Here is a 20,226-nt window from a genome sequence, read left to right as displayed (position 1 = left end):
TCTACTAATAAGTTTTACATTTGATTGGATTTCGTCAGGATTACTGATAATTTAACAAAAAGTGTAATGCAATTGTAAACGACGGATTGATCGATTTTACATAAGGAAGTATTTTTCCCTTTGCACCGGTCATAGTAGAAATCCTCAACAAAACAATCGCTTTCATCAGATTTTCTTTTTTTGTTTTTAGATGTTTACATTGAATGTTTTTTTGAACAAACAAATTCACTGATGGCAATTTGTTACTTAGAAAATGTAAGTGATTTTTTGGGGGGCTTTGTTTTTTCTTTCGTCCAATTCTGGCAAGAGTCTTCAGAAACCGCGATAATAATATTGACATGACATTTTTTAATTTTTTTTTTTTTTACATTTCCTTGCATTTTAAAGGAAAGAAAGTATTAAGTGGTATTTTTAGCTGTGGTTAGTAGAAATTTAGGGGGGGGGGTAAAAAAGCAAATATGCAACAAATCTTGTCTTTGGTAACATTTATTTGTTGCATGTTTGTTTATTGACCTCTTTTTGGGTATTTAACAATAACAAAAAAGTAAAAACATTAGATTCTGTTGGGAAATATTGGTGCTTGTACAAAGAAAGGCGACATATCGATTTTATAAAATAAGATTGCAGAAACAGGGGACATAACTCAGATATTTTAAAAAAACATATTTTAGATTACTTTTAATTTTTGCTTATAGTTCGTGATTTGGCCAGGGTATTCCGATAGTCACATTTACCCGTTATTTAATTCAATTACTTTCTTTATTTAGAAAATATTTTTTATATAAGTTTACGAAAACAGAATAAATTACTTAAATTTTAATTAATTTAGTTAAAGTACGGTTTTTGCGGTCTTGTTTAACTAAATCGGTACTTTGTGCACTGTTTGTACCGCACTGAAATAACATTATTATTTAGAAAGCCATTGTAACATGGAGAAGGTATTTTGTAACTATTCTGTATTCACCTAACAATTCAATATTATAGAAAGACCTCCCTTGTTTCACGATTTATCTCCCTTGTTTGATCTGTCGCCTTTTTACAAGCACCGACAAATTTATTTACTTTAATTTCTAATACATGCATTTTTGTCACTTGAAAGGTTGGCGCAACACGATCTTCTTAATCTTCATTTGTTAGCTACCCACCCACACCCACTGTCCTAATGACTATCATGTGTCCAAAATGTTATTAAGCTTTTAACAACATTTAAGAAAACATTCTCTCGTGTACACTTAAAAATATTTCCCCCTTTTTAGGAATTATTTATTATTAACACGTTTACTTTTAGTATACAAAACTTAATTGAATTAACTCGATTAAGTTTATAGCACCTTTGAATAAAAGGAGAAACATTTTTAAACGTAATCGGTGTGAAAATCAAAATCTTTTGTTTTTATCGCTAAGATTTCAAATTCTTCGTTAATATTTTTGTTTTTCCTTGCTTGAGGGAAGAGATAATGAATGTTCTTGCATCACAAAGAAAATACTAAATCAAATATTCTGGTCGTTTACGCTTGTTTTATGAGCCGAAAGTTAGAAACCACAAACACGCAATTTTCTTTTTCTTTCGATTTTTAAATGTCAAATTAAGCAAGACAGACAATGGTTGTTTTCAAAAGTAGGGCACCCTTCCCCCTCCTTATTTTTTTTGTTAGTTCCTCGACCGGTGTCAGTGTCACATACACAGGGGAGGAAGGGGATAGATAGCATGTGCTTATTGGCCCAACAAAACTTGAACTTTTTGTGTTTAAAAATGGAGCTGAATAGATTCCATGATAGAATAGTGGCGCTGACAAAAAATACTGTTTTTCTTTAGTTTAAAAGAAAAAAAAAAATCGTGTACAAATACAGAAATAGTCATCTGAGAATTTAACGGACGTCGCCCACTCATGCAGGCAATTAATTGTGGAGACAAATATTCGGAAAATTCGACTCTTTCGACAGTTTACTTTCCGACTTTTCTACATCTAATATTTTATAAATATGCCGTGTTTGTATTACAATCCACATAGGTACAAAAAAGTTGTCAAAAAATAAATATAAAACAAATAAACGAGTAAATTTTTACCGGGTTTCCACCTTAACATTTCCCTTTAAAATGACTTTTTGTGATTTTCGGGTATGCTGAAAACGAATATCGCATTTAAAATTTCCGCAAATAAGTATTTTCCTGATATTAAGCAATGTTATATGTTATTGCTGGTGGCCATCTTGGTACGCGCCCGCTTGCGCGTAGTTTCTCGGAGTTGCGTTTGCGCGTACCAAGAGATAGCCACTAAAAAGTGATATTGCTTAATACCTGCGGAAATATTAAGTGCGATATTCGTTTTAACATACCTGAAAACCTTTTGATCATCATCATTTTAAAGGAAAATGTTAAGGCGGAAACCAGGTAAAAATTTTCCAATAAATTTTATCAAAGGCAAAATAAGTTACTTTTCTACCTAACTGAATAAGTTGTTAGTGCTTTTATTTAATGTAAAATGTTTATTTGGTTCGAAAAGCAAGTAATATTGAGAGCTACCAAAGAACAAGAAAGAAATGGCTCCGATGTCTTTGAAGTTTCGATAATGAGTTCAAAAAATAAATAAAACAAAACAGTGGTTACCATGACGTCATATCTTAAGGACTGTCTGGTCCAAATATTTTTTTCTTTAAATTAAAGGTTCTCCTTCTGAAACGCTTTAGTTGTCCCTTTGATAGAGCTCTCTAGTTAAAGGGTAATGAAACAATTTGTCGAAATTGTCCAACAACTCTCTCGTCATTGTTAATAAAAATCTGTAGGAGTTTTCTTCAACTCAATTCTTTCCTGCACTAGGAAAGCTTCACCTTCTCAAATGCCAGAGACAGTCATAAATCTTGTTGATTTTTCTTCTAGACAATCTGGTTCGAATTATTTTACGTATATATATGAAATATAGATGCAGTTCTAGAAACCCATCCGCCCGCTTGTGAGGAAATTCAGGAATTAATTTTCATTTTCATCAAATGCTCAAGAAGACCTTCACCCCCTAAACACCCCTCCCTCTCCTCTCCCCTTCTCTCACTCCTGTCAGGATTGCTATAGGGTGAGGATGGTGACAGATAGGTTAAGGCAGATGACTCCTACTACAAAAGCCACTGAAAAAAGGGGCTGAACCCTCACTATGTCCTTGCTTAGGTTGTGAGGGTTAAAAATTCTCAAAAGTCAGTGGATGATGAAGGGTGTACACAATTAATCAGAGGTTCTTGATAAATATTTTCACAAACCTAGGAAGCTTGTGCATAGATTTTTGCATTTGGGATGTGATTGGAGATATGAATCCCAAGAATATACTGGAGGTTGCACAGTGTCCTGAAGAGCACTATAAAAATCATCCTTGCTCAAGCAGTCATTGCCAAGTGTAGGGGCATATACCACAGTAATGGTGCTGTTGAAGCTTGAGCTCTTAAAACAAAGTTGAGCAAAGCATTCGGAGAAACTACAAAATAACTAAATATGAAGTAAAATGAATAATTTCTTTCACTAATTAGTGTCTTCAGAAAAAAAAGCTCAATAATACATTTGTTCTTTTTTATTGATTAAGTTTAACATTCAACAGTCTTGAAAGTCTTTGGTGAAACTCGGAATTAATGGCATAAATACTAAAACATGGTGAAAATAGTCTTTGGAATTCAAATGTGATTTTAACGCCTTTAAACTCAATTCAAAAGTAATTTCTGTTTAGAATGAAAGCTTATAACCAACAGTAAAGTATCCTAGTTAATTTGCATTTTTAAACCAACGAAAAAATGTATTTTTTTACTGCACCATTATTATAACAATAAACTCAAACATGCTATATGCCACTAAGTGCAATGAGAAGCAAATAAAATAGCCTAAATGAGAGCCTAACTTATTAACCAATGAACCTGAACCATTATTTCAAATCTCAAGTTAATCTGATCTAACAGGATCAGAGTGTGACAACCTCAACAACAATTTGTAGATCATCAGGTCCTGCTTCAATGCAATCAAGATCTCATACGCTTCTATTTCAGCAAAATCACGTCCTACATCTAATATTTTGCAAATGTGCCTACTTCCAATTTATCGGCTTACCTTCGTAACTACTTCAATTAGTATTAGGGTTAGAGAATCCCCCTCAACTATTGCTCAAGCCAGTTTATCTTATATTTATTTATATTGTCCTTATTTAGTACAAGATGCTGTCCATACTTGTCAGAAATTTTTATTCTTAGCTTTGAAACCAACACACCATATACTTCTAGTAACTATTAATAGTTACACTATAGTCTACTGAATAAGGTTTCTATTATTTTTTCTTGAAGTTATGTACCTCAACTCCCTGTATCTAGCTAGGCTAAACTAATTGCTTAACTGCAGCTAGAGCATAACCAATTTATGTTTTGGTTGCCCTATCAGTATAATTTATGGTATAATATAAAGTCTATATTGTCTCTTCTAATGACCATTCTATCCAAATGAGTATTTGGTAGTGATGGGATGATTCCAATATTTTTCCCGATTCCAATACAATTACAGATTCCGATTCTTTATAAATTGCTAGATATATAAAAAAAATTGCTATAAAATGCTAAAATGGTTATTTTGTTTCAATTACCATAAAAACGCATCTTCATTGTGAATATATTTTCTCAAACATAAAAACACACTTGTAAGGGGGTCATCTATAGATTTTCATTTTACTGGAAGTTTAAATCAATAAATATTTAGTATTTTATTATTATTGCTAGCAGCAGTGGAAGATTTTGTTTTCAACAAAATCACATAAAAAGAATGATAATTAAAAGAGTCGTTTTTGGTATCGGAAAACAAGCGTAATTATTTTCCAATACCAATACGCTAAAAAGTTCCGATTTTCTGATTCCTGATTTTGCTTAATTATCCCAACACTAGTATTTAGACAGGAAAGCACGCTCTTAGTGTTGTATTTCTGCCATACTTAAAAGAATAAATGTGATAGATGGTTTGTTATTAGAAGGAAGATGCACACACAGGAATGCAGCAGTTGGTTCTTCTCAGGCCCAAATCGTCAACCAATCCTGCTATCCATTTTAGATTGTATTTTGGGTTATATAACCATTTGTGACCACATCAAATGCCCTCTTGGGATGGCATTGTCACTGTAGTCACACCCCAAGAACATTTTATTTGGTGATGGTCAATTCAATAAATGGATCTGACTTTGGTTTAATTTGAATACACACGTATATACTTTTTACTGAAAATGACTTTTTAAACATCCAACATTTAACTTATATTTTAATAATTGTTCATGCTTGTTGTTTCTTCCCATGCAGATACCTGGTGTCAGGTTCATTATTTTTATTCAACTGACATTTTAGTATTTTTTGCGATAATTGTTTTATACTGTTTCTTGCATATCATTGCCAAGTACTCATATCCTTGTCAAAAAAAATTTTGCAGTGCACACGGCCTGAATATTTAACATAAGTCCATGTCTGCATTTTCTGCCTCGGATGATCGAGATTAAATCTGTTAAGACCACATCTGGCTAAACGGACTGTTTTCACACCTATCTGATCTTCAAATACTTCTGACCTTATTTATCTTTGGATCAAGGATAACATTCCAATTATTAAAACTATGTGCTTTGGGCATGAGATGAATATGTACAACTATCAAAAAATGAGACCCTCTCTCAAAATAAGTTGGACACATAAGCCTTGTAATCTAAAACTTGCAATCTTTCATGGCAACATTCGTCACAACGAGCATGGAATAAAACCTCTTTTTAAACAAAATAACAAAAGGTTTGTTTGGGCGGTCGAAAGTTGAACTGTGTCCGTTTAAGAAAAAAGTAGAATAGAAAGTTCTTTGGATGTCTCAAGTCAGCCAGCAGTTATCTTTAGCAAAACTCGTCTATGCTTGAGTGTCCAGTGGACAGAGACTAGAGAGAGAAGAGAGAGGTCTGTCTTTGATGCTTGGAGTGTTCTCGCTGCTAACTGACCATGATTCTCAAAGGGACTAAAAGAAGTTCCTTAAGGGACAGCTGGAATGAATGCGCCCTTTAAGCTGATTGGTCAGTGTGTGGCCGAATCACTTAATATCAATATTGATATGCGAGAGAAAATAGATCTTTATTTTATTTGTGACTGCTACAGTATATTTTTGTAGATAGCAGTGTTGGGACGATTAATCGGAATCAGGAATCGGAACTTTTAGGGGTATTGGAATGGATGCCAATAAACAATTCTTTTAATTTTTTTTTTAATTTAATTTTGTTAAAAACAAAATATTCAATTGCTGATAGTAATGATAAAATAATGAATATTTTTTTTTTTTTTTTTTTTACACGGTGGTCACCACTTATCAAGGCCTGGAAGCCACTCAGGGATAAGGGTTATTGCAAGTACATTGATGTTTAACTAATAGTAAAACTTACGTCTATAGATCATCACTTACAAGTGTATTTTTTATGCCTGATAAAATATCTGCACATTTAACACATGTTTTTTTACTATAATTTTGAAAAAATAACTACTTCATAGTTAAATATTTAGAGTTTATAAAGAATTGGAATCTGAATCTGTAATTGTATCGGAATCGGGAATTTAGTAAGGAATCGGTAATTATATCGGAGTTGGGGGAAAATATTGGAATCATCTCATCACTAGTAGATAGACATTACAACTTTTTCCATCATCCAGTTACATCAGATTGTATTTGGGATTTAGTAATAATTGGTTTTGATGCTTGATCTTTGTATTTTACAGGAATGCTACAACCCAAAAGGAAAAATCAACACAGGAAGCATCAAGTGTCGTCCTTTCCTCACCCATACTTAACAACATCTGACGATCATTGTCAACATTACTTTTTATCATTAAAGTGTTTGTCATTCTCTTCTCAACATGGATAGACTATTTACTTGCGAATTGTGCAGCCGTTCTTTCAGTCAATCGAGCACGTTGGAACAGCATAAACAGACTCACGAGGAGAAAAAACCCTACAAATGTATCTATTGTGATCAGTCGTTCCAGTCTTATTTCCAGCTCAGTACACACGTCGGGATAAGTGAAACGGAGCCGAAAGCTCACAAATGTTCCTTTTGCTGTCTGTCATTTGCCGAGGCCGCTTGCTTATCTGTCCATGCAGAGACGCACAAAGATGACAAGTCGTACAAATGTCGGTTTTGTGGAGAGAGATTTACCAGCTCGAGTTTTGCCAGTCAGCACGAGAAAAGCCATTTCGCTGAAAAACTTCACAAGTGTGGCTTATGTTATCGAACATATTCAGATGCTGTACAATTGGCAAAACATTTTCAAGTTCATACAGGTATGTGGTTATAGATCTTTTTTTTTTTTTTTTAATGAAAATTGATTGAAATAATTTTCATTAGGAAGATTTCCTGATGCTTAAAAATTGTGAACACTGACTGTGAATTTAGCTTTTAGGAATCATTTCCGAAACTTCAGAAATAGAAAGAATTTAAAAGCTTAATACTTTAACTTTTTAAAATATTTTAATTTTTACGAGTTTGTTTGAATATAAACAATTTTTCAAATAAATATTGAACTATTTTTTAGTTTTATTACTTAGATAACATTTTACCTAAAAAAATTATTTTAAAATAAATATTTGGTGCTTATACAGTATGGGGCACAGATAAAAATCATAGTTAAATTGGTACACAGATGAAAATCAGTTACGCAGGTTAAAATCATAGTTACATGAGTGAAAATCACAGTTACATAGATGAAAATCACAGTTACATGGGTAAAAATGACAGTTACACAGGTGAAAATTGCAATCAGTGAAAATCAGTTACACAGATGAAAATCGCAATTACACAGGTGAAAATCGCAATTACACAGATGAAAATCATAATTACACAGATGAAAATCATAATTACACAGATGAAAATCATAATTACACAGTTGAAAATCACAGTTACACAGGTAAAAATCATAGTTACACATGTGAAAATCATAGTTACAAATAAATCGTGTTCAGCAGTTCCTAGCTTACATAAAAACAAACTTTTTTTGCATTAGGCTAATGTTCGCAATCGACATTAAAAAGGTCTTCATAACTTCTAAAGAAAGTGTCAAATATTTGTTTTAAAAAAGTTAAAATATGCAAATTTTAAAAAGATGAATAAAATCTAACAAATAAACCAAAAAAAATGATAATGCCTTACATTTCTCATCTTTCAGTTTTTTGTTTTATTATTTTTTTGTAGGTATTAAACCTTACAAGTGTGATTATTGTGAACGCACTTTTTCCAAGTCAAATAAACGAACAGTTCATTTGAGGTCCCACACTGGAGAACGACCATATCGATGTGCATATTGTGATAAGGGATTTGCCGATTCCGACAAACTCAATATTCATATTCGAACACATACTGGTGAGAGACCGTACACATGTGAATATTGCCAACGATCGTTTACGCGTTCGGATAAGCGAAATCAACACACGCGTAACGTCCATAAAAAAGAGTTGGCTTCAAAGTTTATATACCACCCGACGGAAGGTCTTCAGCTTTTGCAGTCTGTCACCAGTGAACTGCCCTATATGACTGATGGCTTTGAGGTAACTCTTCACCACCCACCTCTAACGACTTCCGCCTCCACGATACCACCCACCTCCTCATTCGACGAACCAAATCCTCTTCCAAATCAAACGGATTTCAATCATGTTTCAATTCCTACGCAACAGAATTCAACCGTTTCGACACCTACCTCGCAGATTTCAACCGTTTCAGTTCCTACCCCACAAATTACTTCACCCGACCAACTCGTACTTCCACAACAAACTGCATCTCCCCTGCAGAATAAATACAAAAAATTATCTTATTCTTTGACGGATGCTATTAAAGAACCTGGAAAACAAATACTGGCACAGTGAGTCATTATTTTCACTTTTAACAAATGGCAATCTTAACAGTTTTATTAACTGCATTTTATGTTTCTGGATTTTTTTTTGAGATGAGGATTGATTATTCGTATTATTTATTCTCATCTTGAGTGTTATTTGCACAACGTTTCAGTCGATGTAACCTTTAACCTTCTTCAGATGTATCTTTCTTTTACTCATGTTCACCCCTTACTAAACATATCGCCACTTGGACGTAAGGGGCTACTATTTGGGGCCATGTCTAGGAAAGATTAACAAGATATTTGTTTATGTTACATTTAAACTTCTGCATGTCAGTACAGTCAGGGAAGCAGGCAGCAGGAAGGGAATTCCAAAGTCTAGCTGTTCGAGGGAAGAAACTATTAGAATAGAAAGCTTTCTGGCATTTAGGGACATCAACAGTGAAAGGGTGCGATCTTATTGCTAAGCGGGTTTGTCGGAGATATGTACATCGAGGGGATACAAGTGAAATAAGTTCATCAGAACACATTCCATTAAAATATTTGTAAAACAGGCACAGTGATGTAACATTGTGGTGATGGGACAGGGTCTGGAGCTTAGTTGGTAAAGTGGGACCGATTAGATTGACAATTCTTGTTTATCTTGGAGAGCTCTATTTAATCCACAGGAATAGCATGCTCTCATTCTGTCAGCCATGACTGGGTAGAAATCATAAGTATTTTTGGGTTGCCTGCCCTGAGGAATTAGCCTTCAGTCTCCAGGAATGTAAGTTTTACAACTGAATTTCACCAACTACTATATCCATTGCGCCATGGGTTCTTGCAAATAACACTCAAGATGAGAACAGTAGTCCAAAGAATCCAAATAATATGTATAACTACATTTTTTCGATGCATTAATAGTAATTTTGTATAATGAGTTTGGCTGTTTTTGATGAATTACATAATATTTATATCATTATCTTGATCTGGGTGGTAGGTGAAACTCCACTGCTAAAGAAGCTTAAATAAAAATCATTTGAAGTAAGTTTTTCTTACTGAATAAAACTTAACTGCATTTTGAAATGAATACAAGACAGTTTTTTTTTTTTTTTTTTACAGTGATCACCACTTATCAAGGCCCGGAAGCCACTCAGGGATAAGGGTTATTGCAAGTACATTACGTTAGTGTGGAGATTTGATGAAATGTTTAATTAAGGGGGCGGTTCATTAGGAATTTGTTAACATTGGACTTGAAGACATCCAAGTTGTAGTCCGGAGGGAAGCAGGCAGATGGAACAGAGTTCCACAGGTGTGCAGTTCTAAGAAAGAAGCTTTGTTCATGGAATCCGCGTTTTGATTTAGGCACAGATATAGAGTGGGGGAAATTTTTCACAGTGGATTCAGCTAGACGGGTGTTTTTCGTGAAAGATTGGTGAGGGGGGACCAGAGATTGGAGTTCAGGCGAGCAGCTGCCATGGAAATAACGATAAAACAAGGATAGGCTCGCAACATCTCTTCTGTGGGAGAGAGGTTGCAGGGTAGAGAAAAGGGCATCCCCCACTAAGCCACGAAGTCTATTTTGTACTCTGTCAAGGCAGGATAGGCTGTTTTTAGCAGCTCCTGCCCAGATATGGCAACAGTATTCCATCCTTGGACGTACTTGGCTTTTATATAGATAGAGAATTGCATCAGTAGTGAGATATCTTCTGGAGTGGTAGAAGGATCCCACCATCTTTCCAGCGACCTTGGCAACAGACTTGATGTACGTGTTCCATTTCAGATCAGGAGTAAAGGTCAAACCCAGAAACTTGTCAAAACACGGGGCCTCACCCAGACAAGAGCCATCCATCACAATTGATGCCAGATGGGGATCAGAGCGTTGATGATGTAAGGATAGGAGTTTGGTTTTGGATGCATTAAAGGTAACCAGCCACATCTTCCCCTACTGAACCACGCGCTCAAGATCAGAGGAGAGAGAATCAGAGAGAACTTTGTCATTTACAGCCTTTGATGTGTTGCCGTAGATGGTCGTGTCATCAGCATAGATGTCAACGAATGATTTAAGTATGTGTTTAGGGAGGTCATTGATGTAGATCAGGAAGAGAGTTGGGCCCAGGATTGACCCCTGAGGGACTCCAGCATTTATATTGCAGGCCTCCGATTTTTGTCCATCTACCACTACTCTTATGAGCCTATCGGAGAGAAATTATTTATTGATTGAGAAAACATTTCCAGTTATACCGTAGCTGGAAATCTTGTGAAGTAGACCCTTATGCCATACCTTGTCGAAGGCCTTTGATATGTCAAGAGCAATTGCCCTAGAAAGGAAGCCTTTGTCAAGAGATTCACTAATCCTGTGGGATATAACCGTCAGCACATCTGCGGTAGATCTTGCAGAGCGGAAACCATATTGTGTGTCACTAAGAAGGTTATTCCTGCTGAGGTGGTTGACTATTTCTCTATTTAATATGGATTCCAGCAACTTACTCATAACACACAGGAGACTTATAGGTCTGTACTGAGAGGGAGATGACTTATCACCTGAATTCTTAAATACAGGGCAAACTGATGAGGTCTTCCAGGGAGTCGGAAAGCACTTCTCCTTAAGGCAGCGCTTAAATAGTTTCGTAAGTATGGGAGCAAGTTCTGGTTGAAGCTTTTTTAACACTATAATTGGGATGCCATCAGGGCCAGTTGCTTTACTGGAATCTAGGTTCTTTATTAGCTTGGCGACCTCATGCACGGATATTTGTATGTTACCTAGCTTGTTCTGTGTTATAGGAGGAAATATGGGGAGTTGATGGCCTTCGTCGCATAGGGTAGAATTAGTTGCAAAGTTCTTTGCAAATAGTTTGGCCTTGTCTGACGCTGACGAGATGACCTCTGGTCCATTGATAATTGTTGGGATAGAACGCACACCTCTGTTCAGGATCCTATTTGTTATTTGCCAAAACTGGTGGGATCCAAGCCGTTGATCAGCTACCTTGGATTTAACAGACTGGGCATATAGCTCTCTTGCATTTTTTATTATTCTTTTACAGTGGTTGCTGGCAGACCTGAAAGCAGCTTTAGTCTCAGTGCATCTATTACGTTGGTAGCTATGGAAAAAGTGATTTCTATGCGCGATAGCAGCAGCACATTCTGGAGAGAACCATGGCTGGCTGTTAGGTTTTTGTTGGAATTTTTTAGATGGTATGAATTGGTCTATGCCTACAATTAACGATTCAGTCAGATCTGATACTATAGAGGACACTTCCTTTTTAAACATGGAGTGCAGAGGTAAATCAGATATGAATGTACGGAAGCTATCCCAGTCAGCCATAGAGTATCGGTATACAGTACGGTGAAGGGGTACGTCTGGGGGCTTCTTACATTTCGTTTTTAACTTAACTGATACGACGGAGTGGTCGGAGGATCCTAGAGGAGAATGAACGGAACATGAACATAGCTCAGGGGAAGTTGAGAGAAAAAGGTCTAGGAGGCTTGCATATTCACCGGGTGTATCGGGCACACGGGTGGGTTCGCGAACAATCTGAGTGAGGTCATAAGCAATGGCAAAATCATGACAAAACCTCCCCTCATCATCTGTCTTATTTGAATGGGTCAGCCATTCCACGTTATGGACGTTAAAGTCACCACAGATGTGGATGTTAGCCGAGGGATGTGAAGACAGTATGTGGTCTATTTTCTCAGATATGCTCTTAAAGATAGTAACTCCGCTGTTGTGGGGCCTATAGAGGGCAAATATAAATGCAGTGGTGTTAGCAAGTGCAACCCTGAAGCACATATAGGGTAAATTAGGATCTTCTCTAGAAATATCCCTGCCACACGGGAAGCCATCCTTAATGTAGGCACATATTCCATGCCCATGGCGATCTTGGGTGTCAGATTTAGCTGTTAAATTAGAGTATCTGTTAATTATGAACTCATCTAGGGAAGTGGTCGGCCCTATTCCAGTTTCACTTAGAAATAATATGTCCGGTTTCGTCTCCTGTAATTGGGTTTCAACCTCTGGAAGGTTGGAACGTAGACCCCTGATGTTGGAGAAAAAGACCTGGTAGTAGGGGTCTACGTTGGAAGATGGGGTTCTAGGTTTAATCGAGTTTTTATTCTGGAGATATTTCATGTTGAGGTTTTGGGATTTGTGGAATAGGTCGGCATACTTGGTTAGAGCAGTACAGAGATTAATTAAAAATAATTTTCTTTACAATTTATGTGATTTTTGGAATATGATATTTTTGTTTCATCACAAGTATATACATCATAAAGATTTTTCTTTCTTTTTTTTAATATAAGGGGAATTCTAGAAAATAGCTCAATATATTATAGAAGTAATAATAACTGATGCTAAAAAGTTTTTTTTTTTTTTTTTGTTTTACAATATATCAACTCTTATGAAGTTAATTAATACCACAATCCATCAAAAAGTTATGGCAGTTTTGGAGTTTGTTTCTTTATACACATATATACATACCAGTTTTTATTTAAACTGGTTAGCAAAAAAAAAAAAAAAAAAAAAAGAATAGGCAGAGGACACATTACTAAGGCAGGAGTTTTTTCTGATGTCAATAACCGAATTTGAATCTCGCATCAGTCTAAAGTAAGGGTCAGCAACCTCCATCCAGCAGGTCAATTTTGTTTGGTCCGCCACCTTACTCAGAGCACGATATAAATTTAAACAAACCAACCATCTGTTTTAATGTTCCTATGGTAAAATAAGTGACATCGTTTCAATATAATCATATTATATTTAATACTTGTTTTCTTCAAACGCACAAAAAATTTATTTACATATTTAATAACATTGTTGTCCCCCATAACAATGTAATCGAACCTGCTTAGCTCTCCTCCTATAATCAGCATAGTATTTTGGCCATTACACCTATAAAGGTTGCCGACCCCTGATCTAAAACATTCTATTTTACTGGATACATGTTATATAAATTTTAAGTAATTAATATAACATGACATAAAAAACATTATATAAATCTAATATATAAATGGCTATGTCTGTCTGTCTGTCTATATATTTTCAAACTCTATCTCCTCCGAAACTAAAAGTCGCAGAGTGACGCTAGGGGCCTCAAATGATTGGATTTTTTACGGGCCGTTCTTTTCTGGGTCTTTAGCTGGTTAAAATTATTTTTAAGGGGTCAAAAATGAAAAAACTCATTAAACCTTTTGTACATTCATCTTAGTTTATTTTTTTATTTTTAATCAGTTTATATGTGTGTCACGATACAGTGGTAACATCACCAGCTTTGAATGTTAAAGTTTCAGTTTCGATTCTAGCTGATGGCACCTAAATACTTTCTTTTTTTACTTTTGAAATCTCGACTCTATAATAATATATCCGAAATCTGGACAAATTAAAATATCATATTTAAGCGTATTCTAGACCCTCTCTCTCTCGTATTATTTAAACTAAATAACCAGTTTTGTATAATCTCTCTCTCTGTCTATATATATATATATATATATAGAGAGAGAGAGAGAGAGATAAAAGTGACCTAGACTGTGTGTGTTTGTGTGTAGAACAATCTCTACCAAACTACTCTGTCAATTTGTGGTTGACAAAGACTTGAAATTTGATATATAGGGGATTTGGACCTGTGGAACAAATTTGATTTGGTTTTTGACTGGTAAAAATAGCTGCTAAGGGGTTAAAATTGAAACTTGGCATGTGACTTAAAGTGCTCCTCTACGTATATACAAATATAGAATTATACTTTTAAGTTGGTTAATTTGTAAAGTTTTGATGTTCATATGGACTTATATGGTAGCAAATAATGCTGAAGAGCTAAATGTTTTTGTTTCAATTCCAGATAACACCCAAGTCATTTTCCTTTTTTTTTTGAACTTTTGAAATTACTACCATATATTGGGTACAATATAATAATAAAAAAATTGGCTCTATAATAATACGAAATTGCATAAATTAAAATATCATATTTAAAGATATTTTATGACCAGGCAACACCAGGTGACATACTAGTCACTAAGAAAATAAGATAAAAAAAAAGTATTTGTCATTATTTGAAAGCAAATTATTTTTTGTTTAAAAAGATAATTTTTAATGCTTTTTGTCAATAAAAACAATACCTAGGTGCATTCATCATAGTTACTTACTCTCTCATGCAAATAATAAAATAGAATTTTTTTTTCAACAAAATTTCACAAATATTTTTACTTTGTACTAGCTATATAGAAGTACAAGTTAGGTCAAGATGAAAATTAACATACCGAGGTACTGTACCAACAAGAGTGGTTATAAAGTAGGGGTTTTAAAAAACAAAAATACAGAAAAATCTTTGTACATCACAGAATGAAAATGTCATATTCCAAAAATTACATAAATTGATCAAATATCTTTTTTATAAGAAAATCAAATTTTATAATTCGCCAGATGGGACAGGCAGTAGGTGCCATATTTTTTTAGGTTGCATTAAAATTCAAAGGTGGACAACTTACCAAGGCAGACAACTCAATTCCATTAATTGATTTATTTCTCAATAAATAAGAGATCATCAATGACTGCCAAAAAATATTTAATCGCTAAAAATCGTACATTTGATTTTCTTCAATAAAAAAAATACTTATGCGATTTTTGGAATATAAAATCTTTGTTTCATGACGAGTAAGTACACCATAAAGACAAGACTGAGAGTTCATATAGAAACGTTTTAATTTTAATAAAATACGCATCACGTGCGCTTGAAAGCCAAATCACACCGTAATGTAAGGAAAATAAACAAATATTTTACTTGTTTGAAATTTATCACAAATATATTTCAGAGGTATACTCCATCTTCAGTGTGTTGTTTCTGTTTTCCTTTTCTTCTTCCTTGCCATGTTGTAAAGTTGGAGAAAGAAGTATGTTTGTAAAGAGCCGTGCGTTGTATCTAGCGGTTTTATTTTGAAATGTTTGAACTGTGCGTAGGCAACGCGAGAATAATGTCAAGAATGAGAGTTCATATAGAAGATGGAGTATACCTCTGAAATATATTTGCGATAAATTTCAAACAAGTAAAATATTTGTTTATTTTCCTTACATTACGTTGTGATTTGGCTTTCAAGCGCACTTGATGCGTATTTTATTTTATACACCATAAAGATTTTTCTGTATTTATTTTTAAATAAGTGTTATGCTAAATATGCACCTAAACTAGTTTAGGTAATATTGAGTAACTTCTGCTGATTATGATAGACAAGGGAATAAGAGATTTGGCTCTTATGGTTAAATGTAATTTTTTAAATTAGTAGGCTCAAATATTTTGTTGTAAATGATTAAAGTTTTTTTAAAACTTCTTTAACTATATTAGTTTTATTTTATTTTTTATTTTCAGGTGCAATGATGACGATGTGGTGCCAGGAGACTTCTTGCAAGTTCTCAACAAATGATTGCATTTTTCTTTTTTGTGTTGCTTCCTTTTAAGAATTCAGAAAAAGAACAAGTGTTTCTTTGTATTTGGCTTTCTCTTCATAAGAGGAACGAGGTTTTTGGTTTGTTGGGTAAAAGAATACCATCTGTCATGCCACCACATTAAGGAATGTCACAAATGTGTCAAATTATCCAATTCTGTGGTGAAATGCAGAGGTACAGTCCTCCCCCTCCTCAAAAAGTCTCCATTTCCAAGACAAACCACCCACACACAAAAGTAGAATATATGCAAAAATTAAAATAATGAAAAATTACTCATTTAAATGTCAATAAATCAGATGGTAAATTTATTTATGAAACCAGCAAAGAAACTGATAAAAATAATTAGAAAATTTATGGGATCTTTTTTTTTTTTTTTTTAAAGGTAGAAATTATTTTCACAATGTCAAGCGTTTTCTATCCTCTAATGAATTTTCTTTTGTACACACTGATATTTTTATTTATATAGACGTACAAAAACCGCAACACTGACATGACAATGTTTTTTAGGTGTTCATATTTCAATATAAAAATCTATAAATATAAAAGCGAAAATGTATGCTTTTCCTTGATGTCCACAAAAGGCTTCTTTCAGAGAAGCGCTCGCTCGCTTCACAATTTCTTAAAACTTTTTATATCATCTATAAATTGTAATATCTCACAGTTAACCACGGAGCTCGCCTGTCTATTTAATTTTATTGACTTTCAAACGTTAATTATTCCACATTTCCCGCATCAGCACGCATTACATTCGGTTTTCGGTATAAAAAAAAGCGAAACTCGACTCTAATCACAGGCCCAGAGCCAGTGGTCTATAGAAAGCTAAGTAACATTTGGTCAATGTCGACTTCGTCATATCAGACGGTAGCTTTCATTTCGAGACGAGGGAGCGGGTTTTTAAAAACAAACAAACCGATTTATTGACCTCATTAAAAACTGTCCCGCACAAAATGCTAACTGCTGAATAGCTATCGCCGTCACGTCAATCAAAAACGCGCACCTGTTTTTTTTTTTCACACTTTACTATTTTCCAACTGCGCGTCGTCAAGGCTTCGTTTTTTTTTTTTTCACGGGCACCTGTTTTTTTTCACATTTCGAGTTTTTTTCACACACTTACAAACACCCGGGCAACGCCGGGTACCCCTCGCTAGTCTTAAAGAAAGGACAGACTTTTCATGTGAGGGATTTTCGTTTTTAATGGTTACGGATTGAAACATCGTTACATTGATGTCGCTGCGTTTGTACATGTCTGTATAAATAAAAATATTAATATAAATAGCTTTGCTTATTATTGAGCACTGGTTAAAATTCTTTGGATATTTATCGTGTGAAAAAATGCATACTTAACCTGGATATATATATTTGTTTACTGTTCTTTGGAAAAGAATTCCAACAAAGTGCTCGATTACAAAGAAAGACCTTTTTCAATATAAGAGCATAATATTTATTTATTTATTTAAAATTGTACAGAAGGTCAGAAAAACATTGGTACTATCAGTTTCAAGCCTAACATAAGGGGGACCAGTTAATGGTAAATTGTAAATAATGTTAGACTCTCGTCAGCCATCAGAGAAAACAACATGGCTGATGAGAGCCTAACATTATTTACAATTTACCATTAACTGTTCCCCCTTATGTTAGGCTTGAAACCGACGGTACCAATGTTTTTCTGACCTTTTGTACAATTTTAAATAAATATATATATATATATATATATACATACACACACACATTTGTTTTACATAAGCATTTATATACCACTACACATTCATGCGATACTGCATATACAAAAGTAGTGTCCGTACGCTTAGATTCTATTTTTGTGTAAGCAATCTCGCCTGAAGAGGTCTTTAGTTACTTGTAACTGGCAGACTGAAACATGCTCATGAATGTGTAGCGACATGTAAATACTTATGTAAAACAAATAAAAAGTATATCTTGCCCTACTTCGGTATTGAGCATTCTTGTATGAACCTCATTAAAAATTTATTGGTTGCTTCATCACTGGAATTATATATATATATATAAAATACTGAAAAAGGATTGTTTTTAAAAAAATATGTAATCTATATAAGTATTATGAAGGTCTGTTTAAGACGCCATCAAACACTGTATGCAAATCAAAATTGTCAAAAAAACCCAAAACAATCTAAACATTCACAAACAGCTGTTTCATCATTTCATAACTCATCAGTGTGGCTAGACATAATGAACACATCAACCTTGAAAATATCTAATATATCCATTATGATATTGAAAACCATTTATAACTTAGTACAAAATATTGTAAAATTCTAATGAACAAATATTGACAAATATATCAAGCACTCTGTTTTTAGTTTAAACATATTTTTAAAATTTATTTTTATAAAACACTACTTCATTATATATAAATATATATTTATGTAACGTTAGGTCTGTATATGTTTGCATATTAGTATGTACAGGATTTATTCCTAAACTAATAATAGCTACTAGGCATAAGGGTGAGTAATGTAGCCAATATTTAGTTTTATGAAATGAGGCAAATAGGGATGAAAGACCTTTTATGAAAATTCAAGATACTTCAAATTGTTTTGGAATTTGAACAATCCAGTGATTAGACACCTATTAAGCAAGATTCCTTGTGCTTGTTCTGCAAGTATTTTAATGGAATGTGCTCTAAGGAACTCAAGGCACTGGTACCACCTCGACATAAATACCCCCGACTAACCTGACCAGCAGCAAACTTCTATCGCTATACTTTAGAGATCCCTACATGATGGAAAGCCTTCTACTCTAACAGTTTCTTCCCCTGAATTACTAGACCTTGGAATTCCCTCCTGGGTCCTTGCTTCTCTGACTGTACTGATATACAGAAATTCAAGTGTAATGCGAACAGACATCTCGCTGCTCAACTCCCAACATAATATCCCTGAAGATTTAGTTCAAAATAGTAGCCCCTTACATACAAGTGGCGCCGTGCTTTGTTTGGAGTGAAATAACAGTATAAAAACGATTATAATGTCTTAAGATGCCTTAAACATCAGCCTTACATTTTAGACATTTTCTAGAATCAAAATGATGTAATGGATTCTAGACATAAGGTTTAGTATCACTATATCTTGATTTTAATCTTTGTAAATGCCACCCCCCCCCTCAAATGTGTTGAGTTCGGGGGAAATTAATTTTGCCCCATTCTGGGATAAGTATTCCTCTAACACACACTGTTTGTTACTGGCTTATCATGTTTAGTGGAATAGTGGAAACACAGGCCTCTACATTATTATAAACCGTGCTCTATTCTGACTTCATCCATTCTATTATTATCAGTATTGCTTATATCTTTTTTATATGATGAAAATTTAGATAGGTAGTGATAATAGTATTATTATAATATTTTGTTTTCTCATTGAAATTTAATTATTAGATAGTTTTATCTTTTTAAATCAGAAAATGCAATAATATAAATGCATCCATCTAATTGGTAAATTTTATTATAAAACACTAAAATATGATAGAATATGTGTTTTTTTTTTTTACACAGTGGTCACCACTTATCAAGGCCCGGAAGCCACTCAGGGATAAGGGTTATTGCAAGTACAGTACGTTAGTGTGGAGATTTGAAAGTGTTTACTTAAGGGGGCGGTTCATTAGGAATTTGTTAACGTTGGACTTGAAGACATCCAAGTTGTAGTCAGGTGGGATGCAGGCAGACGGGACAGAGTTCCACAGGCGTGCAGTTCTAAGAAAGAAGCTTTGTTCATGTACATATCATTTCTTTATTCCCTACTTATAGTTCAAACAGATGTAAGACCTTTGAGTCAGATTCCCTAGAATCCATCCTGCTGATGATCTGATCCGAGAGTCCCTTAATCCTTCAAGATTTTGAGGGATACTGCATTATTTCATGCAGTGTAACTTGGGCAAGAATATCATCATTTTGCGACCACAGTCGAGATGAAGGAGTTCAATAAACTCCATAATCATTTTGGATG

At 34.3% G+C, this 20,226-nt stretch overlaps 1 protein-coding gene across 1 annotated transcript; it reads left to right on the top strand.

The window, feature by feature from the left end:
- Positions 1 to 118: 118 nt before the first annotated feature.
- On the top strand, positions 119 to 17,525 carry LOC145278070 (uncharacterized). The gene is made up of 4 exons (XM_080130324.1): positions 119 to 255; positions 6,742 to 7,303; positions 8,211 to 8,874; positions 16,176 to 17,525. Exons 2-4 carry the CDS (start codon positions 6,880 to 6,882, stop codon positions 16,228 to 16,230), a joined length of 1,143 nt encoding a protein of 380 aa, XP_079986450.1. The 5' UTR covers positions 119 to 255; positions 6,742 to 6,879; the 3' UTR covers positions 16,231 to 17,525.
- The last annotated feature ends 2,701 nt before the right edge of the window (positions 17,526 to 20,226 follow it).

This window comes from Euprymna scolopes, chromosome 1 (assembly GCF_053919585.1).
Source record: "Euprymna scolopes isolate OS-2025 chromosome 1, ASM5391958v1, whole genome shotgun sequence".
NCBI classification, from domain to species: domain Eukaryota; kingdom Metazoa; phylum Mollusca; class Cephalopoda; order Sepiida; family Sepiolidae; genus Euprymna; species Euprymna scolopes.
The sequence above is the reverse complement of the archived record's forward strand: the minus strand, read 5'-3'. Positions and strand labels throughout refer to the sequence as shown.

Bases quoted from the DNA above. Each gene is read 5' to 3' on its own strand.
- LOC145278070 (XM_080130324.1), top strand. From the start codon at position 6,880: ATGGATAGACTATTTACTTGCGAATTGTGCAGCCGTTCTTTCAGTCAA. The intron at 7,304-8,210 runs GTATGTGGTTAT...ATTTTTTTGTAG, and splicing joins ACATTTTCAAGTTCATACAG to GTATTAAACCTTACAAGTGT. The intron at 8,875-16,175 runs GTGAGTCATTAT...TTTTATTTTCAG, and splicing joins GGAAAACAAATACTGGCACA to GTGCAATGATGACGATGTGG.